This window comes from Pollicipes pollicipes, unplaced genomic scaffold, assembly GCF_011947565.3.
Source record: "Pollicipes pollicipes isolate AB1234 unplaced genomic scaffold, Ppol_2.1 Scaffold_5724;HRSCAF=6776_pilon_pilon_pilon, whole genome shotgun sequence".
In the NCBI taxonomy this organism is placed as follows: Eukaryota; Metazoa; Arthropoda; class Thecostraca; order Pollicipedomorpha; family Pollicipedidae; genus Pollicipes; species Pollicipes pollicipes.
In genome coordinates, this window is record NW_023596746.1 from 1,703,110 (window position 1) to 1,727,370 (window position 24,261).

At 61.4% G+C, this 24,261-nt stretch overlaps 2 protein-coding genes across 2 annotated transcripts; both read right to left on the reverse strand.

The window, feature by feature from the left end:
• Positions 1-589: 589 nt before the first annotated feature.
• On the reverse strand, positions 590-10,837 carry LOC119102290 (rootletin). The gene is made up of 17 exons (XM_037225656.1): positions 10,760-10,837; positions 10,521-10,624; positions 9,878-9,953; positions 9,488-9,517; positions 8,731-8,871; positions 8,235-8,363; positions 7,578-7,735; positions 7,065-7,206; positions 5,622-6,797; positions 5,184-5,321; positions 4,800-4,964; positions 3,945-4,124; positions 3,354-3,432; positions 3,307-3,311; positions 2,995-3,110; positions 2,179-2,356; positions 590-655 (listed from the first exon to the last, which is right to left on the reverse strand). The coding sequence occupies exons 1-17, from the start codon at positions 10,835-10,837 to the stop codon at positions 590-592; spliced, it is 2,961 nt and encodes a 986-aa protein (XP_037081551.1).
• Positions 10,838-24,261, reverse strand: LOC119102291 (kinesin-like protein KIF20A). Its single transcript, XM_037225657.1, has 15 exons — positions 24,177-24,261; positions 21,677-21,916; positions 20,290-20,399; positions 19,788-19,942; positions 18,928-19,209; positions 18,033-18,120; positions 17,259-17,395; positions 16,656-16,839; positions 16,273-16,401; positions 14,158-14,359; positions 13,590-13,754; positions 12,936-13,075; positions 11,983-12,157; positions 11,382-11,399; positions 10,838-10,909 (listed from the first exon to the last, which is right to left on the reverse strand). Exons 2-15 carry the CDS (start codon positions 21,905-21,907, stop codon positions 10,838-10,840), a joined length of 2,088 nt encoding a protein of 695 aa, XP_037081552.1. The 5' UTR covers positions 21,908-21,916; positions 24,177-24,261.

Genomic DNA, 24,261 nt, shown 5'->3' on the forward strand with positions numbered 1-24,261 from the left:
ATATCATCCAGTTAACGTGTATTCTGAGTGACGGACAGATAGACGTAGGAAGATGGAAACATGCCGTATTTGGAAGAAAGCTATCAACATATCCAGACACGTGCGATGTCAGTAAAACACATAGCCACACCAGAAAACAGATGACAATCGGAAGCGCATCCAACAGCAGCATAAGACCCGCCTCCGCGGGATTCAGCCTACCGCACGAGACCAGTTTGGGCCTACTGCAGACGTGAGCGTGGTTTCAGACGCGTGTCTCAGTGCTGCACGTCGCACAGGCTGGATGGCGCCACCGGAGCGGAAGAGACATATCGCACAGTAACGGCTGTCGGGACCGAGCGTCGGCGCACTGCGCGGACAGCGGGGCCGGCGCGGCCGTGCGCCTCGGCGGGGTGTGGTCAGTCACACCGTCGCCCGTCCAGTCGCCAGTTCACCAGCCAGCCATCTGACCTATCAAAAACACCTCGAGTCCGCTCTCAGCACCAGTCCACTATGGAGGCCGACCGGCCGGCCCGCGGCGTCCCGAGCTGCGACCGACGGCGGCCGCTCGCCCGCTATGGCACCGCTCGCTCCCAGCGACGTCGGCACGTCACTTCTTGCGGGAGCGCAGGCTGCGCGTCACCACCTTCCGGGGCGACACGTGCTTCTCGGCGATCTGAAACAGTCGGCGGACGTCAGGCAGCGCCAGCTGTGCCGCGGCACTCCGATCACACACGGCACACCGATGCGGGCGTCGCACAGCACCGACTGTGCCGCGGCACACCGATCACACACCGCACACCGATGCGGGCGTCGCACAGCACTGACTGTGCCGCGGCACACCGATCACACACCGCACACCGATGCGGGCGTCAGACAGCACTGACTGTGCCGCAGCACACCGATCACATACCGCACACCGATGCGGGCGTCGGACAGCACTGACTGTGCCACAGCACACCGATCACACACCGCACACCGATGCGGGCGTCGCACAGCAATGACTGTGCCGCAGCACACCGATCACACACCGCACACCGATGCGGGCGTCAGACAGCACTGACTGTGCCGCAGCACATCGATCACACACGGCACACCGATGCGGGCGTCGGACAGCACTGACTGTGCCGCAGCACATCGATCACACACGGCACACCGATGCGGGCGTCGGACAGCACTGACTGTGCCGCAGCACATCGATCACACACATCACACCGATGCGGGCGTCGGACAGCACTGACTGTGCCGCAGCACATCGATCACACACGGCACACCGATGCGGGCGTCGGACAGCACTGACTGTGCCGCAGCACATCGATCACACACGGCACACCGATGCGGGCGTCGGACAGCACTGACTGTGCCGCAGCACGTCGATCGCACACCGCTCACACTACGCATATAAATATTTGTGTTATTATATACCCCATGCTTACAAACATTTGAGTACGCGCTTAAAACGAACTTAATCCGCTACCAGCCTTTGCTTACGAACAATTATAGCGTACATAACTATCCCACAACCTTTAAATGCGAATAGTCGATATACGTGCTCCATACAGTACGAACATCTGCTTACAAACTTTTGCATACATACCACTTCCATGCAAACTCGATGACTCACGTATATTTGCTTACGCTTAATTGCGTAGGTACTTAATTGCGCATACTACTTTTCCATCCGACCTATCATCATTGTGTCGCTGTCTCCATTTGTACGCACTTTTTCACATGCACAGTTGTCTCAAAGCATAGCTTTAGTGTTCACTCCATTTAGTTGGGTTCATAATACCATTTTCGCCCGTAGCATCTATCTGGTGCTACACTCCTAAGAACAAGACAATGGTGTTATTACAATTCAATAGGAATATAACTATCAATTTCGTGAGCAAGGTCGAACGCGGATTAAAACGACTCCTCATGACGCTAAAATGACACTACATGACGTGCGCCGAGGGTGCATAACGCACCCCTGCCACGCCGCTGGCCATTTCGCTGCCGTTGCGTCTCCTGGAAAATAAACAGCGGAGAGGAAAACCCTATCGTGGTGATGACGTTGGTACTAAATCTGAACTAAGAAACACTGGCCACACTAAGCCACCCAGTAGTCCACAGCAAGACCACTAATGGAACCCAAACGCCACGCAAGCAAGCTGCGACGCGCGTCGGGTGCTGGAGGCGTGCCCCCTGTCTGCCCACCTCCACCGGCGAGCACTGCAGCATCTGGTCGGAGCAGCGCTTGAACAGCTTGCGCTTGGTGGTGGTGGACTTGGCGGGCCGGGCCGGCGGCGCCTGGTCGGCTGGCGTCGTCGGCTGCGTCTCGGTGATGGCGTCCAGCGGCGCCCGCGACCGACTGCTGCGAGACACCGACGAGCCGCTGCCGGCCGACGGACAGCGGTCACGCCGGGCCACCGCGGGGACGACCACGGAGGTCACGCAAACATATACACACACACACACACACACACATACGCACGCACGCACGCACGCACGCACGCACGCACGCACGCACGCACGGGGAACGTGCGTAACGGGAAGCTGGGAGGCTTGGTACACGCGGCACCAGGGGCACAGGGACGCATAATTAACATCGGGACTGTCATGCTCCTCGCTCTGCCTTCATGAACAGTCGAGTAAAGCTGACAGCTGAGTAAGGCTGTCACCAGCGGTGGTAAGATCACCGGCTCTCTGGATGTTGAGGGAGTGAGGCACGACAGACAGGGAACGTGAAGGGGAGCTGGGAGGCCTGGTACACGCGGCACCAGGGGCACAGGGACGCATAATTTGTTATGTACCGGACGACTCAGCCGATAAGCCAGGGCTGTCTGGTACATAACGATTCGCGATCCAGTACATATCAACGGGTGCCAGTTACTGGCACATAGCCATAAGCGATCGTCAGCGCGTGTGTGCTGCGGGTAACAATTCCAAACGACCAAGCCGATAAAGCGGCGTCGTTTGGAGCCGCGACCTGCAGCACACTTCTACCGGCCGCCGCTAGTCAGCGCCACTCACGCGTCGGACGCGTCCGGATCGTCGTTCTCGTCGGTGAAGTGGACCGCCGCCCTGGTGGTGCGGCGCGTGCGCCGCTGGGAGGCCGGCGGCTCGTCGTCGCCAGTCTGGTCGGCGTCCTGACCGGCCGGACGGGCTCAGCGTCAGCCAGGCTCAGCTCAGCACAGCGCTGCACCGTCCACATATGAAGGAGGCCAGCTGGCGGACCCGAGCAATTCAAAATCTCGATCGTTGCATGCAACACACTACTCTAAACAATCCTGATTTCGTCGGTACGCAGACCGCCGGCGACTCTGCACGTCGGGGTGGGCTCACCTGGCCTTCGACGTCGGAGGCGGCAGCGGCGCGCGGGGGCCGCCGGCCCGTGCGCCGGCCGGAGCGAGGTCGGCTCGGCAGGACCATCGGCGTCACCTCGGCCTCATCGCCGTCCGTGCCGGTCACCTGACGGCGCGGGCGGGGTCAGACAGGGCGCGGGTGGGGTCAGTCAGGGCGCAGGTGGGGTCAGGCGGGGCTCGGGCGGGGTCAGGCGGGGCTCGGGCGGGGTCAGGCAGGGCGCGGACGGGGCCAGGCGGGGCTCGGACGGGATTAGGCGGGGCGCGGGCGGGGTCAGACATGAGGGGCGCGGACGGGGTCAGGCAAGACGCCGGGCCATTGAGACACAGCGGTCACGGCGCCAAGCGCGGAGCAGCTGCGCTCGACGCCACAGCGGCGCCACTCGTCCGCGCGCCGGAAACTTCAGCCCGCCCAGCCGGGTTCCGGTGGGATCATTAACAGCCGAGGCGAAATATGTCACCAGTCAGCAAGCACAGCGCAGGGGTGTCCGGGCACACCCGGCCGTACACAGCCGCCGCAGCAGCCAGCCAGCCCGGGGACGGACGATCGCCAGGCTCCGTCGGCACGACCCCGCCCCGGCGTCCCCGTCCCACACACAGCCGTCGCCACCGTCCGCCCACCTCAGCCACGATGTCGACGGAGGGCGCGCGGGGGACGGCGCGACGCGGCGTGGGCGTGGGCGTGGGCGTGGAGGCGGTCAGCGAGGCCATGTCGTCGCGGCAGGAGCGCAGGCGCGCCTCCAGCTGCTCGATCCGGTCGTTCTTGCGTCGACTCTCGGCCCTGGCGACGTCCAGCTCCGCCTGGCGCACAGAACACGCCGCACGGATCCGGTGGGGTGCTGACACTGGGGTCGGTTTCAAACGGGACCATGCGCTTGCTTCACCAGTGGAAAGGCTGTCGCAGGTCAGAGACGTGCGAGTTATGGTGTATCTGATGCGCAGCACCACTGCGGTGTGCGTGTGTGACGTTAATCACCAGCGAATGTATCGAGCTTCTGTTCGAAATCCGTACAAGCTGATGAGACTAATTCAACACACGCCGTAACGTAACCAAACTAGCATTTGTGTCGCCGCAGCGCCGTTTCTTAGCTAGCATTGCTGCAGTGTAAATCAATCCAGCAAACGACCAATGCTCCTACCCAAACTGGATCAAACGAAAGGACGCACGGCACATTCAGCTGCGCATCAAAGCATCTTCCATCGTCAGAGGACGCACAGACGACTCGTTGGGGCACGCACAGCGGCATTTCTGACTTGCCATTCGGCGGATACAGACCATGTCACTCACGAACATTGCGACGGGCACAAGTCAGCCCGGCTCAACAAGACACGTCGCACACGCACGCCACGTCGGCCACAAGCGCCGTCGTCAGCAAGCGGCGAACACGGCTGTCTGTCGGCACCAGCGCCCGCGCCGCGCCCCGTCGCTCCCTGCTGGCGGCGCGCGCGTCCTCGGGCCGGCGCGGCGCGGCTCACCTTCAGCGTCGAGGACGACTTGGGCGTGAGACGCGCCATCATGTCGCGCAGGTGCGAGCTCTCGTGGCGCTCGCGGTTCAGCTCGTCGTTCTTGCGCCGCATGTTCTGCTCGGACATCTGCATCAGCCGGCAGCGCTCGTCGCGCACCTTCTGCAAGTCCTCGTCCTGCGGCCGTCCCGAGCAGAGCCGGTGAGAGCGGGTCGGCCCGCCCGCCCCGCACAACGGCGCCGGCGTGGCGGACGCGCCGCCGAGGCGAGACGAGGTCGAGAGTGGACATTGTGCTCAAGCAGATTTGGCGACACACTTTGAAAGAGCATGGGATTGCATTCGGGGAACAAAAGCACCAAACGGGCCAAGGACATCCCCCACAGAATAGTGTTTCACCTTTTCCGTCAGCTTTCCTTTGAGCATGTCGATTTGTATGTTGAGCTTGAGCAGTTCGTTGGAGCGCCTTTCCAGTTCATCCCTAAGGTGACTGGTCTCCGCATCGGACCGCTCTAGCTGGGCTCGGAGGTCGGTCACCTGCGGTCACAGGCGCACGTCAGCGGCGGCCAATCAGCAGCGAAGTGACGTCAGCGGCGGCCAATCAGCAGCAACGTGACATCAGCACCGGCCAATCAGCAGTGAGATGACGTCCGCAGCTATCATTAACAGGACACAACCCTGGCGTCCCCAGCCTCACAGGCAATCGCGAACACCAATCCCACTTTGTTTAAGAGACTTCCGTACAGGCAGGCTAAAGAGCGGCTGCAGACCCTCCAGGACGCGGAAAACGCATCTCCCTGGGACGGGTACTCAAGTGGGTTGGACACCCACACTCACATTGCATTGTCTGAGCTCCTCCTTCTTAGCCTCCAGTTCGGCCTTCAGGATGCCGAACGCCTCGTCCTCGCGCGTGAGCGCTGCCACGCGCGCCTGCAGCACCTCCACCTCGGTGTCGCGCGCGCGCAGCCGCTCCACCAGCTGGACGTCGCTCTGGTGGCCCTGCTGCAGCTGCGCGCGCATCTGCTTCATCTCCCGCTCGCAGACGGCTGCGTCCGCCTCCGCCTCCTTCTTGTCGTGCAGCGCGCGCTTGTACTCGCGCTGCAGGTGCTCCAGCTCGCGCTGCGCCTCGGCCAGGCGAGCGGCCACGCCAGCAGCGCCGGCGGCCGCCTCATCGTCGCGCTCCTCCTCGCGCTCCTCCAGCTGGCGTGCGGCCACATCGGCGCGGCACTTGAACTCGTCACGCTCCTCCATGACGGCGGCCAGCTGTTCGTCGAGTCTCTCGCGGCTCTGAGCAGCGCGCCGCTGCAGCTCCTGCAGACGCGTGTCGGCGGCAGCCCGCTCGGCGGCGGCGGCCGACTCTCGCTCGGCCAGCTCGACCGTGTGCTGCTCCGCCTGCTGCTGCAGTGCGGCCAGGTCGACAGCCAGCCGGTCCCGGTCGGTGCGCAGTTCGGCCAGCTCGGCCGAAAGCCGCTCGCTGGTCTCTGTAACCTGGGCTGAGTGGGCCTCTGCCGTGACCAGCCGCTCGCTGGCCGCCTGCAGCTCAGCGACCTCAGCCGTCTGGGCGGCGAGACGCTCAGTGAGCGAGCGCAGCTCAGCCGTCAGCCGCTCGTTGGCCGCCTGCAGCTCGACCGACTCAGCCGTCTTGGCCGCCAGCTGTTCGTCTGCCGCCTGAAGCTGGGCCGCGACTCGCTCGCTCGCTGCCCGCAGCTCGGCCTGGCCGGCCGTCTCGGCGGTCAGGCGCTCGGCGGCCGTCCGGAGCTCGGCAGCCAGATGGTCGCGCTCCTCCGACGCCCGGGTCGTCTCGGCCGTCAGCCGCTCGCCGGCCGACTGCAGCTCCGCCGTCAGTCGGGCGTTCGCTGCCTGCAGCGCGGCCAGCTGGGAGGTCGGCGATTCCGCCTCGGTGCCGGGCGCAGCGACCTCCTCCGCGACGGCACCGAGGACCTCTTCCGCAGCGGCAGCGGCGACCTCCTCCGCGGCGGCACCGGCGACCTCCTCCACGGCGGCACCGAGGACCTCTTCCCCAGCGGCACCGGCGGCAGCGGCGGCCTCCTCCGCGGCGACACCGGCGGCAGCGGCAGCGGCGGCGGTGTCCTGAGGCACGCACGCGACTCTCAGCGGCTGAGCGAAACTCCCGAGGCCGGGACGCCAAGCCAAAACAACTTCAAAGGAGGTGAGCCAAGCAACGAGGCCGCAGTGGGACAGCTGGCGCGCCGTCGTTTGACAACTGTGCTGGTCGCCAGCACGCACTGTAGGTCCCGGTTTCGGGGCCGACCGACTCACCTCCCGCTCCTGCGCCACCTGCTGCCGCTGCTCCTCCAGCAGCTGACGCTCAGCCTCTTCAAAACCGCACGTGTCGTTGAGGTCGGGCGGCGCCGAGCGCTTCTCGAGAGCCGCACGGGCCGGCGTGGTGGCAGCCAGGTACCTGCAGCGGCGGGCCAGCGGGGCCGGCGGGTCAGCCCCAGAAACAGGCGGCGTGCCAGCGGGGGAAGGCAGCCCAGAGAGGCGCGAGGCCTGAAGCGGTGGCTCGTCAATCTCCGCTTGAAAACGCCAGCGCGCAGCGCGAGTCGCCAAGCAGCAGATTTCTACCAGCAGTGACTCCGCAAACGTGACGGAAACTGGCCTTCCCAACAATACCAACCGGACGATAACAAGAAAGACAGCTAATACCATTAGTGCTCTTCAAAACAAAGAGCAGAACCAAATGCCACCAGGGCAATATAGAGCAGTCAGCAGCTGGCAGCACAGCCCGAGGAGGAGATATCTGGCCGCGGGCGGTCGCCAGCTAGCCCGTACCGCTTGGTCATGTCGACCATAACACGCTCCTGCTGAGTCAGCTGGGTGCTGAGCTGCTGGTTGGTGGTGAACAGACGCTCGCTCTCGCCGGCCGCCAGGTCCCGCTCCAGCTCCAGCTCGCGCTGCTGACGCACCGCCTCCTCCCGGCTCTCGCCCACCTGCCGACAGCGGACACGGCAGCCTTACAGCCCGGCGGCGGGCACGGCAGCCTTACAGCCTGGCAGCGGACACGACAGCCTTACAGCCTGGCAGCGGGCACGACAGCCTTACAGCCCATCACCCGCCGCCAGACCGCGTGATGCGGTCGTCACAGGCCAACATCATGTCTCCTGCCTACGGCTGCCGCCTCCTCCTCCAAACTCCGGTTCCCACCTGGAGCAGTCTAATTGCTGCTGCCAACATAATGCCTACTTCCCCACTTTCCTTCATACACGTCACGAGTGGCATCAGCTCCTATTATGCCTGGCCTGGTTCCATCTTGGATTTGGTACGCATCAACACTCCATAACTCCCGGCACTTAAGCCCATGGTATTGAGGTCGCGGTAACTCATTATACTGAATACGATACCACAGTGAAAAGGAACGTTTCATAAAAGGAATGCAAAAACAGGCCGCCAGTGCAGGCAAGTGCAGTGTCACACGTCCACCAGCCGCACCTTCTCCTCCAGCTGTCGGTTCTGGCGCTGGAGAGCGGCGTGCGCCTGCGTCAGATCTGACACCTGCGCCTGCAGCGTCTCCACCTGGGCGCGCAGCTGCAGCGTGCCGGCCTGCATCGGACTAGCCACCTGCCGGGCAACGCACACACTGCAGCCTCCACATCGCACCGGCAGGGAAAGCAGCGCGTCTGCGCACCCTCGCGGACACCTTCAGGTGGACTTTTACTACTATAAGCAGTCTTGCATGCAATACTTCCTACAAGTTACATCATCCCTTCACATATCTGAACTTGATGGCTGTTGAACTATCTGAACTTGATGAACATTGCACCTTCTCTGCGAGAGAACCGTGACAGCATAGGCCATCTTCAGCTGTCGGCTCCCGGCGTACGAACGAGCACGTGAAGCTCACGGGGCCGGGGTCGCACCGCCACACCGCGCGGATAGGCCCCTGCAGCCCCCCCCCCCCCACCGTCCTCCTCCGGCGCTGTCCCACCTGTCGCAGCATGGCGCCCGTCTTGGTGCGCAGCGAGCGGACACGACTGTTGAAGCTCATCTCGACGGTGGCGGCCTCTTCCTCCTCCTCCCGGATGGACAGCTCCGCCGGCTGGGCCAGCGCCCGCTGGCCGCACGCACACTGTCCGGTCCAGGCGGCACCGGTCAGCACCGCCGGCTCGCCCGGCCGCCGGCATGGGCGTTACCAGCCACTGTGTCCCGCCAGACAGCGCACGGTGGCTAGTATACAATGGCGTCGCCCACCGCCTCCGCCCAGAGGTGGCAGCGCGGTGGGTGATGTCGCGCACTTAAGCCAGAGTACCGCCAACCCCCGAACCAAAAGCCATGGGTCAGGCCACTGGACAGCCGGCGCCAGCAAACCAACCACAGCGAAGCGCCTAGTCAGGGCCCATCACGTCGAAAATACCCGCCTGCGGCCATACCACCAATGTAGCCGTAATCACGACATTAATCTACCCGCAATCACGACACTAATATAGCCGTAATCACGACACTAATATAGTCGTAATCACGACACCAATATAGCCGTAATCACTATAGCCGTAATCGCGACACCACGGACAACCGCTACGGATGCCGCACCACGAGTGGCTGCCGCTGTCGAGAGCAGTGCGCGGCGGGTAGCGGGCGGGCCGCAGGATGTCAGCACGCGGGCCCAGGCTCGACTGGCTACTGACCCGGTCCGCCCTGCGCTGCAGCTCCTCCTCCAGCTCGGCGATGCGTTGCGAGCGGCCGGCCAGCAGCTGCTCCAGATCCTCCTGGTGCGCCTGGCGACCCACGAGCACGCCTCAGCCGACGTCGCCAGTGGAGCGGTGACCATCGGCCGGGCCACTCTCGACACCACTCCCCGGTGGCAGCGGACACTCCGTGGTCACAGCGCCACGGCTCTCTGGGTGGCAAGCTCAATTCGCTCTACTTTCCACACTGGTCTTTTCCTAGGAGCCTCCAGGGCGGACCTGATGGCACGTGGCTACCGCCGACCAGACCGACCCGCTGTGGCGCCGGGGCAGCGGTGCCGCCGCCGCCAGTCGGGGCGGCCCGCTCACCAGATGGTCACGCAGCGTCTCGTCCCGCTCGGTGAGACGGGCCTCCAGCAGCGCCACCTGCTTCTGCAGCCGCTCGCTGGCCGCCTCCAGCTGCAGGAACTCGTCGCCACCCTCCTGCAGGTACTCGCGGGTCTCTCGCAGGTCCATGTCCCGGAACCTGGCGGCCGCAACCGACGCCGGCCTCAGCGATACTGTGATGCCGGGCGGCACGTCTGGGGCGGACGCTGGGCTCTGGGGCGGACCTGACGTCTGCAGCGGGCACCGCGATCTCCGGCGGACAGCGTGATGCCCGACGGACAGCGTGATCCCGGACAGACAGCGTGATCCCGGACAAACAGCGCGATCCCGGACAGACAGCGTGATCCCGGACAAACAGCGCGATCCCGGACAGACAGCGTGATCCCGGACAAACAGCGCGATCCCGGACAGACAGCGCGGTCCCGGACAGACAGCGTGATGCCGGGGAGCAGGGTGGCTGGTGCACCAGGACGCCATGGTGTTACGGGAGTCGAGCGCTGGAGGCTGGGTACGGCTCACGTGAAAGCATACAATGTCAAGCACATGACAGCCAACACGTGATAAGTTTCTGTGGATGATCTTGCCTAAGCACCCCATGGTCGCAGGTCAGACCTGCACCTGGCGGCTCCGATGACAGCACCATAAGCCACGTGTCTGTATACTGGCCACCCGAGGAGTACACAGACCGACGTCGAAGCGTCCGTACCTGAGATCATCTTGCAGTTTGGCCACCTGCTCCGTCAGCTGCGCCACTAGCGGGTCATCCGCTTTGCTCTCAAGATGTCGGCGACAGCGGGCCTCCGCTTCGTCCTGCGGCAGGCGGGCCGGGTCAGCGAGGGGCCGCACAGCCCCGGCTCCGCAGCGGACAGAGCAGGGGGTGGGCAGCGACGCCCGGTGTAGAGTGCCGGCAGACAGCCACCACACAGCCCCGGCTCCGCAGCGGACAGGGCAGGGGGTGTGCAGCGGCGCCCGGTACAGGGTGCCGGCAGACAGCCACCACACAGCGGCGGCCGGCCGCACCATCTACATCCGGATGCCGTGCAGCCACTGCTGACCGCGGTACGGCACGGACCGGCGCTGGCTGAACACGTCCGGCTGCAGGTCGGGTCACACTGGTCCGGCCCCGACGGCCGTCCAAGCAACACAGAATGCCTGATCTTCCGCTTGTTGGAACTACACTAATCGCGTCCCCACAGTTCGCGACACGCTGGCAGCCTTCAGCGCAGCGCACCAGTGACGGTCACTCGACCGCGGCTGGCCACCGAGCCCGGTCTCACAGTCTGGCAGCTCTGCAGCAGTGACGGTGGCTGGATGACAGCTTAGTCAGCCCATTCGGTCCTGCCACAGCTCACACCACACTGGCTGCGCGATAGCGGCTGCGCCTCCACCGGCCACTGACCAAGTCACGCTGCAGCTTGTCGCCGGCCTGGCGCGCCTCGGTCAGCTGGACGGCCAGCCGCGCCACCTCCTCCTGACTCTGGGCGGCGCGCTGCGCCAGCTGGCGTCGGTCGGCCGCCTCGGCCTCCAGCTGCTGCTCCAGCAGCTGGCAGCGCTGCTCGGCAGCGGCGGCTCGCTCCTGCGCCTCCTACCGGCCAGGCGGCGTCATCAGCGGGCATCGCCGTCGGGACAAACACGCAGAGATCGGCTCGGCGGGCGACTAACAAGCGGGGGCACCGGCGACGGCGACAGGCGGGAGACGTGCCCAGTGATGCACCACCGCACAAGCAGACGCCGGGCGGTCCAGTGATGCACCCCCGCACCGGCAGGCACCAGGCGGACCTACGTCATTAAGGCCATCGCAATCGTATTTTAGCCAACTTAGTTATGTCGGTGTCGGGAATAGCGGACGGAGCGTCATGGAGCGATCATAGTACAGTGGTTGGGGCGCTCCGCTCTAGACCTGCTGGTCTTGGGTTTGGGACCCTGCCACCCCACCATCGCATTACACATGATACATAATACATGCATCCATCTTGAAATTGTCCTGTTAGTCGGTGGGACGTTATTACGACGAGCGGACAAGCGGATATGCATTAGACCCCAACTATCATTATCATCAATATTTGGAAACGTATTGGTCGCTCTAACTGGTCTTTACTGATCCTTACTGAGCGCACTTCCACAGGTCCTTCCACGGCTGGTACCAGCACGGCCGCCACCCCACTCACGGCCAGCTCGTCGGCCTCGTCGTCGTCCGCCTCGTCCGCGTCGCCCCCGTCGTCGTCGCTGGCGGATGTGCGCCGCCGCTTGCGCGAGTACTTGGCCCTGAGGCTCTTGGCCACCTCGTTCATCTGGAGCTCCGCGCGTGACTCCATGTAGCGCTCCGTCTCTTGCATGCGGTCCCTGCCGGCGAGGTGACGTCACACCGTGGCGCCGAGCTCCCGCGCGGCCGCGGCGGGATGACGTCACACCGTGGCACCGAGCTCCGCGCGGCCGCAACAGGGTGACGTCACACCGTGGCGCCGAGCTCCCGCGCGCGGCTGCAGCAGGGTGACGTCACACCGTGGCGCCGAGCTCCCGCGCGGCCGCGGCGGGATGACGTCACACCGTGGCACCGAACTCCCGCGCGGCCGCAACAGGGTGACGTCACACCGTGGCGCCGAGCTCCCGCGCGCGGCCGCAGCAGGGTGACGTCACACCGTGACGCCGAGCTCCCGCACGCGGCCGCAGCCCCGAGAGGAGCGCGCACATTAGCGGGAGTGGTGAACCGTGACAGAAACTGGGAACGGAACGGGCTGCATAGTACAAATGAAATGACAACGTACGATACAGAAGGCGCGACGCGATGCGCTCATGCCCCGGTCAGTGGTTCGCAAACGCGGGCCAGTCTTGAGCTGACGACAATGGAGACGGTGATGCTAGCCGGGGTTCGTGGACTTGTTCGGACGCGTGGCCATGTAACGCCCATGCTGTGACCAATGCAACCATGGCGCTGCTCAAACACGACGGAAGTGGCGGGCAAGGGGGAAACAATTTGTCCGCCAGCGCAGAGCCCTCTTTTCTTGTCTGAGCACGCGTCGAACACACCAGCACGGCAAACCGTGCGGACTCATCGTTGGCCGGGTTCGCTCCAGCCTGACGCTGCCCTGGCCGGCCAGCGGCGGCAGGCAAGTCAACTCACTGCCAGTCCTTCTCGATCTGGACCATGTGCTGGGCGAACTCCTCGCACAGCTCCTGGCGGATGCGCGCCTCCAGGCCGGCGTTCTCCCGCTTCGTCTCCACCAGCTCGTGGCGCAGCTTCTCCACCAGGTCCAGCAGGTTCTGCCACGCGGCGGGGCGAGGGACGTCAGATCGCGCTCACCCAAACCCCCCGCCGGGGAGGCATAATTTTTCAGTCTCAGCCGAATCCAACACCGAATCTGGCGAGGGGAGGGAAGGGGCAGGTTTCGGATAATGCTCCATTAACCCGAAAACCAACATTTAGGCTCCTGAGCATGGGAAAGCGGTACAGAATCCCGCTTAGATCTGCCAGTAGGTTAAAGTTGCTGTTACGATTTAGTGAGGAACAAAAGCGAACCGGCAAAAGGTTAACCACGACCACAGTTCAGGGGTTGTGTCCAGTTCAAACGTCAGGACGATCGAGCCGAAGGGCAGGGCGATCGGGTCAAGCGCCAGGCCACGATCAAGAGTGGGTCAGGGTCACGGAGGCGGCACGGGCCGAGCCGGGATCCGCCATGGGTCCGCCGCCTGCACGACCGACGCCAGCCACCACGGCGCCGCCCACCGGCCTGAGGAGCACCGACGGCTCCAGGCGGCCGCGCCAGCCGCCCCTCACCTGGTGCTCGTCCCCCTGCGTCTCGTCGAGCGCGGTGACGTCCAGCAGCGGCCGCGGCCGGCCGATGGCGGCGCCGACGGCGGCAGCCGCCACCTGCACCGAGCGGCGTACCATGGTGGAGAAGCGCGACGGGGCGCGCCGCTTCTCCACCGGCTGGATCGACACCTGCCGCCGGCCCGGGCACGGGTCACCGCGCGCCGGTGTCGGCGCCACAGCCGGCGGCTCAGTCCCCTCCGCAGCTGGGTGTCGCGAGTTAGGCCTGGTAGCGGTTCGGGTGGCCCAGTGCGACCTCACCCACACGTTCGCCTCGTTCTGCCCCGGGTCATCTGGATGTGCCGGCCATCAAAAGTACAGCGGCAATTCTCCCGTCCCCCGAAAACATGTCTCCGGCCTCACCCAACGAACTTCATGACGTCCCACAGCTAGCGGTCGCGACAAACAGGCGCCCAGAACAGACCACGAACGCAGACACAGGGCACTGCCCCCGCACCGCGCGCCCGACCGTCAACCTCGGCTACACGCGCACGCGCACACAACAAGCGCGCACGACAGCGCCCGCGGTGCTCACCTGTTTGGCGAGCGCTGAGAACTTGAGCACCTGGATGGTCTCGTCGAACACGACCGGGCTGGGGCTGACGTTGACGATCATGGTGACGCGCGCCGCCTGGCCGCAGAAGTAGGACTGGAACAGCCGCGTCAGCTTGCTGTCCCGGTACGGCACCAGGGCCGGGCCGCCCGCCGCCGCCGCCGCCGTCTTCGTCTGGTTCTGTCTGCATGCCGGGAGGGTACCGGTCAAGAGCCGCAGCTGCACAGGGACAGAGGGGTCGGTAATACCATTTGAAGCGGAAACGCGCGCACGGCGCCTGTCGGGGGACGCAAGCCGGGTGGAGGGGGAGGGGGGGGGGGGACTGCTCTGTGAGGAAAGAGGGTGGCAGAACACACCTACAAGGAGCATGTCCAGGGCACCAACGGGAAGTGGCCGCGCATCGCGACGGCGAGCGAGCGGAAAACGCCGCCTTCTCCTGACGCTCCCAGTCAGGCCGAGCTGGCCAGCTGCCCTCCGACGGAGCCCGCCTTCACGAGGCGGGAGGTGTGGACCATCTGGCCGACCGTCTCCGAGCGTCAGCGGCCGCGGAAGCCAAACGGGCTCCAAACGTGCCCTCTGCCAAAGGGCGCTGGCAGCCGGGGCGGCCGTGGGAGTCCAGGCAGGCAGGACAAGAGCTGCCGCTACTATCGCCAGCAGCTGGTTTCCAGAGGTTTTCACCCACCTGGTCCCAGCAGAGCTGTACGTCCATTACCAGGTAGAAATTTCTTGCTGGGAGGGGTAGAGATCGTGCCGTGCGCCCCAGACGCACGCTTGCTGGTAGGGATAGAGATCGTGCCCGAAACGCACACTTGCTGGGAGGGATAGAGATCGTGCCCTAGATGCACGCTTGCTGGGAGGGATAGAGATCGTGCCCCAGATACACACTTGCTGGGAGGGATAGGTATCGTGCCCTAGATGCACACCTGCTGATGCACACTTGCTGGGAGGGATAGAGATCGTGCCCCAGATGCACGCTTGCTGGGAGGGATAGAGAGCGTGCCAGTCTGCCCCAGACGCACGTTTCGCAGTGCAGTTGGCTCTCTCGTGGCCTAGAATTCCGACGCGGCTAGGGATCTAGCATAGTAAAGGTGGATCAAAAGTTTTCAAAGCCCGGAGGTTAATCAAAGAAGCTGTTATAATGAGGTGTAAAGACCATTAAGCCCCAGCTCAAAGCCCACCTTAACCCATCTCCATGAAACAGAGGACCTCGTTGGCCGTCACCAACTATGAGCCGCACACCGTGGCGCGTGGCGGTAACGTAAATGATCCAGCAGCAGCACCCCGAGCAGAAGCACACATCACATTACCGACTGCCTTAGTCCCGACCGGCCGTACGCTTCCGCGCGGCCGCGCTACGCCACGGCCCTTTCACTATCGATCCGAACGGATTTGGCGAAACAACGTTCTTCCAGACAGCTGAAAGCATAGCGTTAGTTGCGGACGAAATAATGTGCTACATGACAGTCTGTAAATGGTATATATGCACCACGCCGCGCAGGGAACTGGCGCTGTCCTTAACTAACGCCCATATTCTAACGCTATCAGTATAGCTACATATACCCCAACGGCTACCCAAGTGCTGTACGGGGCGGACGACTCCTTCCACAAGGCCACATGTAACCGGGGGGACTCCTCCTCGCACTAGCCGCGGTTCAGCGCCGTCGCCCCTTGACACCCTAAGGCGCCACGCGCAGCCAGGCACCCCGAGCGGAGACCCGCAGACCGCCCAGCCGCGGTGCGAGCAGCAGTTTGGTAAACCCGAGCGGGGCCCCCTTTGGGCCCCACGCCTCCGAGTATTTTGGCCAGAGTGGAGCGCTGCAACGTACCGCGCCTGACCCGCATGGTTTCGGGAATGCTCACTTCACCACGACAGCGAGGACGCAAACGCAGGTCCTGATAATGATCGCTAAGTTATCTATTAACACATGTAACAACGCTACAAGCACCAGCATCGCCACACCTTGGAGGAAACAGGCCAGCGAGGTCTGTCCACAAGACGAATGGAGCCTCCGACTTGCCGATCCCAAGACAGATGAGTCCACGACCAGGCCACTGACACGCCCGGGGTGGACGAGCCGCGCCAATGCTGTCTCCTACCTCATAGCCTTCATGCAGCGACCGAGCACCATCAGCGAGGTGTTGATGTTGCCGGCCTCCTTCATGCGCTGGCCCAATGCCAGGGTCTTCTCCACCCGCTCAGAGCCGGCCAGGTCACACACCGATAGCCTGCGGCATAGATGGGGGAGGGGAGGGGGTCATGGCCTAGCCACGCACAGGCAACCTGAGGCACACGAGCGGAGCATTACGCCACGGCTAAGCTGTCCTGTGAGGGGACCTGGCACCGAGAGGGGGAAGGGGGAGAGGGGGCAGCGATCACGCTACGCCAGAGCATCCCGGGCACAACCTCGACTGAGCGCTGTGACCGACGACAGCGGTGTCCCAGACCGGGCCGCCCAGACGGCAGCGCCGGCCAGACTCACATGCTGATGCGAGCCACGCTGGGGTTGTCCGTGTCCAGCATGCGGATCAACTTGACGGTGAAGACGCAGTGCGAGCGGCTCGAGTTGTGATTGAGCCGGTTGGAGGCGAAGTGCAGGTTCTGCCGGCCAGCGCGCAGCACCTGGCAGGCCTCGTCTGCGGTGCGGACCTGCACGTGACGCAGCCCTGCCGATGGGGGGGGGGGGGGGGTGGGCGTCAGGGCGCCAGCCGGCGGACATTCATCGAACGTCAGCGAACCCAGCGGACGGCTTGGACGGGCGCTGCACGAGACGGCGAGCGCCACGCAGACATGAGGGGGCCAAACGGCAGCGGCTGGGCTGGGCTGGGCGAGGCGGACGCTGACGCCGGGCAGTGTTACGGACGGCCCACAAGCGCTGTCCGTGCATGTCGTTGGCAAGCCGCGTCAGCGAGCCTGATTTCATTATTGAAAGAGGATATAAACACAGGCCAAACAATCATCCGTCGACCGTGAGTCAACCGAGAGACGAGCTCTGCCGGACGCTGAACAGTGGCCGCGCTCAGCAGGAGCAGCCTCACCGCCCAGACGGCCGGACCTCGTCACAGGCCACAGAACAGCTCCGCACCTTTGACGAAGGTGTTGCCCTTCTTGTCCAGGCCGAGGTGCAGAACGGTGCGTCGCTTCTGGGAGGACGGGATCTTCTCCAGCAGGTCGTAGACGTACTCGTTGTAGATCTCCACGAACGAGACCCACACCGAGAACCTGACGGCACGGGTCCACGCTCCGATCAGGACGGTCGGTACGCGCTGTCCTCGGAGTCCTCGCCGCGTGGCTGACGAGGGAGGAGCTCCGCCCCATAGCACCAGAGACTTCTGACAAATCAGTGGGCTATTCTATCGGGAATACCAGGTGGGAAGGTCGGCATCGACCAGCCGGGCCCGCCCAACACTTCGGCGAATGCAGGACAGATGGAGGTGGTGTTCAGTGCCGGGACAGGCGACGGGTCGGGAGGGGCGACGGTCGCGCCCGACCCGGGACCAAGCCAGGACGCGTGGAGGTGGTGTTCAGTGTCGGGACAGGTGACGGGTCGGGAGGGGCTACGGTCGCGCCCGACCCGAGACCAAGCCAGAACGCGCGGGGGTGGTGTTCAGTGCCGGGACAGGTGACGGGTCGGGAGGGGCTACGGTCGCGCCCGACCCGGGACCAAGCCAGAACGCGCGGGAGTGGTGTTCAGTGTCGGGACAGGTGACGGGACGGGAGGGGCGACGGTCGCGCCCGACCCGGGACCAAGCCAGGACCCGTGGAGATGGTGTTCAGTGCCGGGACAGGTGACAGGTCGAGAAGGGCTACGGTCGCGTCGGCGACGCCCGACCCGGGACCAGGTCGGGCCCACACGCACCTGGTCTCCCGCTGGTTCTCCATGCTGACCGAGGCCGGTTCCCGACACCGGGCCTCGATCTCCGGACACTTGAGGTCGCTCAGTGACTCTGGCAACAACAGGTGGACGTCACACAGCCGTCTCCTGCCCGGCCGCCAGCGGCAGCCCGCGGGCTGGTCAACTCTGCTGACTTATGTCGACGACGACGATAAAACATCCGATTTATCGACGGATGGTATGTCGAGGAGCGCAAGTAACCTAGGGAGATTTTCGCGCAAGGTCAGACAAAAAGAGACAGACAAACCATGATCTGCTATTTCAACACCGACCCGCTGAAAACAGCAATCAATACCACTGGACACCAATTTAAAACGGGAATTGGCGAGCAAAAAAAATATGTATACATGCTCTTAGCACGTAAGATAGTGCGTGCAGAGAGAAGTGTAAATGCACCTGCCGATAAAAGCATTCGCTACTTTTCATTATGTCTCGATTTACAATTCAGCCCACGCAGTGAACAACGTTTCACCAAATCACCTGCTCCTGATTCCTAGCCTCGCACCAGTTACGTGAGCCAGTCCGCTCTCCTGCTGCAGTAGAGCTCTACTCAGCCGCAGAAGCGGAGAGGACTCTCTCCCGGCTGCAGTAGAGCTTTACTCGGCCGCGGAAGCAGAGAGGATTGCTCCCGGCTGCGGTCGAGCGAGCTTCACTCACCCACGGAGCCGGCGAGGCTCTCCTGGCTGCGGTAGAGCTCTATTCAGCTGCGGAAGCGGGGAGGATCGCTCCCGGCTGCGGTAGAGCTCTGCTCAGCCACGGAAGCGGGGAGAACATCTCCCGGCTGCGGTAGAGCTCTACTCAGCCGCGGAAGCGGGGAGGATCGCTCCCGGCTGCTTCCGGTAGAGCGAGCTTCACTCACCCATGGAGCCGGCGAGGCTCTCCTGGCTGCGGTAGAGCGAGCTGGCGGCCAGACTGTCCTCGGAGCCGTGCGAGGCGCCCAGCTCGGCCGACTCCGGCTGACAGCCCAGACGCAGCGTGTCGCGTTTCAGACGCTGCGCCGCCTGCTCGTCGCGCGCCGAGACGCGACACACTTCGCCGAAGCCGCGCGGCTGGATGTCCAGCCGGGCGTACAGCTGGTCGCCCACCGAGTTGAAGATGACGTCGAGCGCGCGCGGCAGCAGGCCCGGCTGCTCCGGCGAGCCTGCCGGCCGGCGAGCGGCCGTCATCGCGGGCCACGGGACGGCGCTAGCCGGGCCAGGGACGTGTCACTAGCCGGAGCCAGCGCTCGCGGCACGCGTGACGGGCCGTCACGCCGTGACGTCGAGCGTCACGCCATGCGAGATCACAACAGGCCCGCTTCCCGCTGACACACACCGTCGCAAGATATTTACACCGCTACGTCGCAGGCACGAAATGCTACATACCAAAGGCTGTAAGCCCTACAAACCGAACCTGTCGCGACATGACTACCTGTGACGTCACAGGTAAATGCCTCGGGGTGGAGTTAACCAACGAAAAGACGCTTCCGGCAGCCAGGCAGCTGCAGGGGGTTGCCGTCGTCAAAGGCATTGGGAGCTGTATAATGTCCGCACACCGTGAAAACCTTCCTGATGCCTGTCTGCCACCCACCGGCAAGACGCGCCTAACGCTGGAACAGTCATTGGGTATTCCAACACACCATCTACCTCCTCAAACGACAAGGACCCGCCTCCAGAACACACGACCACAGGCGTTCAAGCGACCACAGGCTGGCCACGCCGGCGGGCCGCGGTCGCCTACCCTGAGCAGTGTACGTCTTGCCGGAGTTGGTGGCCCCGTAGGTGAAGAGCAGGCAGCTGTGGCCGTTGATGAACTCGGTGATGTGGTTCAGCGTCGTCTGGTTGAACAGCTGCTGCTGACTCGTCTCGGGACGGAAGATGTGGGTGAAGGTGTACCTGCGCGGGTGTATCACGGGCTCAGCTGTGCATCAGCTCAGCAGAGGTGATCAGCGCCGCCACCACACCGCCGGCCGTCGCTGATCGGGCACCTCTGCGTACGTGCGCATGTATAACGCGACCAGGAGTGTCAGTGTCAGCCAAATCTCGCCTGACACGGCGTCTGCAGCGGTGCGAGAGCGCCAGTCCGTACTAAGCAGGTCGTCCCACGGACGACAAACGGTCGCACAGGACGTGCCGGTAACGTTACCTGCTACACCCACACCAACATCCGCCACCTGACACCACAGATAGCAGCACTGAAAACTGCACTGAGAGCACTTTCATCATTTTGACATGGCAATTACCGGTGTGCCAGTTTGCCGTTGCCGTTCATTCCGTTCTTGTACGTGGCCGAGTCTTTGGGAGCATTCATCACCAGGTGCACGTTATTAGGTATTTCCAGCACACGGCTCGTCTGCAACAGAACGGGACGTCGGCTGTGAGATACACAATGGTTCATCCCCGAAACGGTGCGACGGCTGTACCGTGCTGCCTGCGACGCAAACACGAAACTACAACAAGAGAATAAAGGTTGACCGCACGCATCCCTGCTTGACAGCTTTCTTTCATCACTGACAGGGCGTCACCAATTTTGTTTGCACAACATTTTCTAAGGGAAGCGGCACAACTTGCGCAACACCAACAACCCACACAATTAAACGGCAATGTTTTAGTTAGGTGGACTGCACCCTGTGGGAAAATAACGGGATTGCCGGAGCAAGCCACAGCCACCAAAAACAAAACTAGCCGAATCAAAAAAAAAAAAAAATCACTGGCAAAATCTCCCGCGATACGACCAGAACTCCAGGTGGCACGCCATATCATTGCTTTTCAACGCATTTTGCCGCCAGCAAATTCTTACTGGGGAAAGGAACATGCAATGGGTTGAGAATATCTACCAGAGAACGCAGGAGTACAGAAAAGAGGCATACTGCAAGCCAAACAAAACCATGAATAAACAAACGCATGAAACGCAATACCCACGTCATTAAGGGCACAGTATATGATCATTTAACGCAACACGCAGTTAACAAGGATAATAACATCTCAAGCGAGCACGATTATGAAGGCACCAACGTCACTTGATCCCCCCAAGCACCATCTGCACTACGTGCCTTAGCACCCTCTCCCGTAACCTCCACAAAACCCTTCCTACACATCCTCCACCACCTCTGCACCCTCTCGAGCACCCCTCTGGGCAGCGTTCATTATTCGACCATTTGGTCGCCAGTGATGTCGATGTTTTTGCACGCTCTCACAACCCTGCGCTAGTACTCCCTGTCTGTCGCTCCTTCCCTTGCTCAAAACCGGCCAATCAGCACTGAACCGTGAAGCGGCCGACCCAGCAGCTGGGCACCTCGATCTCGGCACGTGGCCGGCCGGGTCACATGTCATGACTACGGGTTCAAGAGCAACAGAGCAGCAGCCAACGCACTGTGCGTGCGTAGGTCGCCGAAGAGAATTCTGGTAGCATTCTATTTACCTCCTGCACAGCTCACTGGATGACTTTTGGAATACTGCCTGGGCAGCATCCCCATTGCTTTTTCCGCCCAACATTCCACTGCCACCCTGCCTAGCACCTATGCGGGACAGTTCAGCAATCCCTACTGCCCATCTCGTCCCCCCCCCACGCATCCACCTCGGTGCCCCGTCCAGCACCCCAGCAAGCGCACCCTCACACACTGTACCTACCACAGCGTCGGTATCATCGCCACAGTCGCCGTCCAGCTGGGGCCGCACGCGCAGAAACACCCGCAGCGCAGTGCCGGCGGTGGCCTGCTGCTCCAGCTCGGCGGTCAGGTCGCGCCGCGCCGGCGCCAGGCCCGGCAGCAGGGCCGATGAGGCGCGCGCCCGGCCCGTGTAGCCCGACACGCGCGCCTGCAGGTACGACACGTCCGACGCCGATGGGCGTGCGAACGCCATGGCGGCGCTCTGCGGAAGCACAGAACAGGGGCGGCGTCAGGGACCAGTGTCACTACCGGCGAGGGCAGCGGGACTACAGCAGCACAGAACAGGAGCGGCGTCAGGGACCAGTTTCGCTGCCGGCGAGGGAAGCGGGGTGCTGTGGAACCAAGGTGCGAGTCCCAACCGAAGTATTGTGGCTCAGTCTTACTTCGTAAAAATACCTTCTGGGGTTCGTTGGCTGAAAAGTACAGGAGGAAATCCTGTCCTCAAAGTGGCGTCACCTTTAAAAACCGCCAAAGACATTGCAATCGCTTAAATGAGAAAGGCCTTCAAATCTTGGTTTTTCAGTATTATGAGTCCAAAGTTCTTATAACAGTCACACTGATGATTAAGTCCAAAATTTTGATTGATGGTTTCTCAGGATCCAAGCTCATGCTAAGCAGTGCTTGCTGCGCGAGCCCTGAGCTCTTGGTCCAACTGTGACACTCCAAGTCTTTTGTGGTGGAACTTTCCATGCTGCAGTGCTCAGCAAGGTCCATGTCACCCTCTGACTTCAGCACACAGCCTGCCTGGTTGTTGCCAACAGCCCTGGGTTATCCCAGTCAGCGACATACATCAAGTGCTCAAAGTGACTCGACCTCACCCCATGACAGGGATGTCCATTTTTGTTCATGCCATCATGTGGTTTACTGCCTATTGTTCTTTTGCTCACTCACACTAAGCCATTCAGCATTATGCCCCAAAGCAACAAAACAGGCACTATATGTGCAGCTAATCAGCTGGGCAGGTTAGATGTGAAGGTTTTGGGTCAAAAGGGCAGCTCAAGTCCAATAGCATTAGCTTATATTTGTACCCTGCATACCCAACTAGATGAGCTTTGGCATGCTGACTGCAACAGACTTGATAGTGGGAAATGGACATACATACCTTAACCTAAGGCCCAGCATGAAGCAACTACAACTACAGAATTATGATTATTTGACTTTTGGCACATCTACTGCTGAAGTCATCTTGTGGCCATAATGACAATTTACCTAGCTATATGATTTTGGTTCACAGAAAATTATAAACATATAAACTAACACACAGCTATACATTGTTAAATACTAAGGCCAAGCAGCATAAAACAATGGATATACATGTTTGTGAAATGATTTGCCTGACATTACCAGGTAAGGCACATCGGACATAAAGTCAAACTACAAATGCTTCAAACATTTGTGCTTACCTACCAAATCCTGTTAAAACTTCAATATCACTAACACTGACCAGCATTTGTGTTGCACTAGTGATCTTACAATGTTCATTAGAGGAGGGATGAAAACCCTAATTCCCACACATTCTCATTACTTTCAGTCATTATTCTGGTCACCTATTTCTACACCAGACCATAATTTCATTCCTAGGTTCCAGGGGGCATACAAGTATAAGCAACAATCATATTATTAATCACCAAACCCCTATCTGCTGCCTAGGTTGAGCAACTGAATTTAAGCAAATAAATTAAAATTAGCTCTCAAAAGCAAATTCATTAGACCTACATCCATCTTGGCATAGGAACAGTCACACCATGCTAGTCCTACTGCTGATACTGAGCATCAGGTCAATCAATTATTGGGATGTGCCCGCAAGCCATCCTGCAAAAAATGATGCTACACTGAATGTGTCACGTGTCCAATGGAGCAGCAGCATCCCTGAATGTGTCCTGTGTCCAATGGGGCGGCAGCATCCTTGCAACAATAACATCACAAATATGGCATAAATCTCTCTTGGCACATGGGTTACCACAATTTGCATGGCAGAGATTCAACATTCCAAGGAATTTTCATGTTAACAATATGTCATGAGGACATGCTCAAAAGCATTTCTTGAACAAAGAGGACTCCAGATCAGGCTGTCACTATTCGTAATACAGGCATTATTTCCACTAAACCTCTCCCACACAAGATATTTCGTTGAAAATGCAGGGAAATCCCATCATAGCCAGGCCAGCAGTTCTCAACTAGGAACCAAAGTAACTTTACAATGCTATGGTGCTGTCATGAAGATTGGCTTGAAAAACTAGAAGCTATATATGGGGCGTTAGGCGAACAAGAGTGCAAGTTCATTACAACAATACGCGTCAGAAGTCAACTAAATGGGAGCAAAATGACCTTAGTAATCGGCGCGCCCCACAACCCCGAACTATCATAAGACATCTACTTATAACGGGTCGTCGAGAAGTATACACTAAATGTGGCCTCATCTCACAGGTCGAACATTTTTACAACAGATGCGCAGTAGTTACCTTTCCGATGTGTTACTTGTACCAAAGAGTACCTATGATGCCCAGGCCCGTATCGTCCTTGTGTCAGCGAAATCCACGGTTTGGC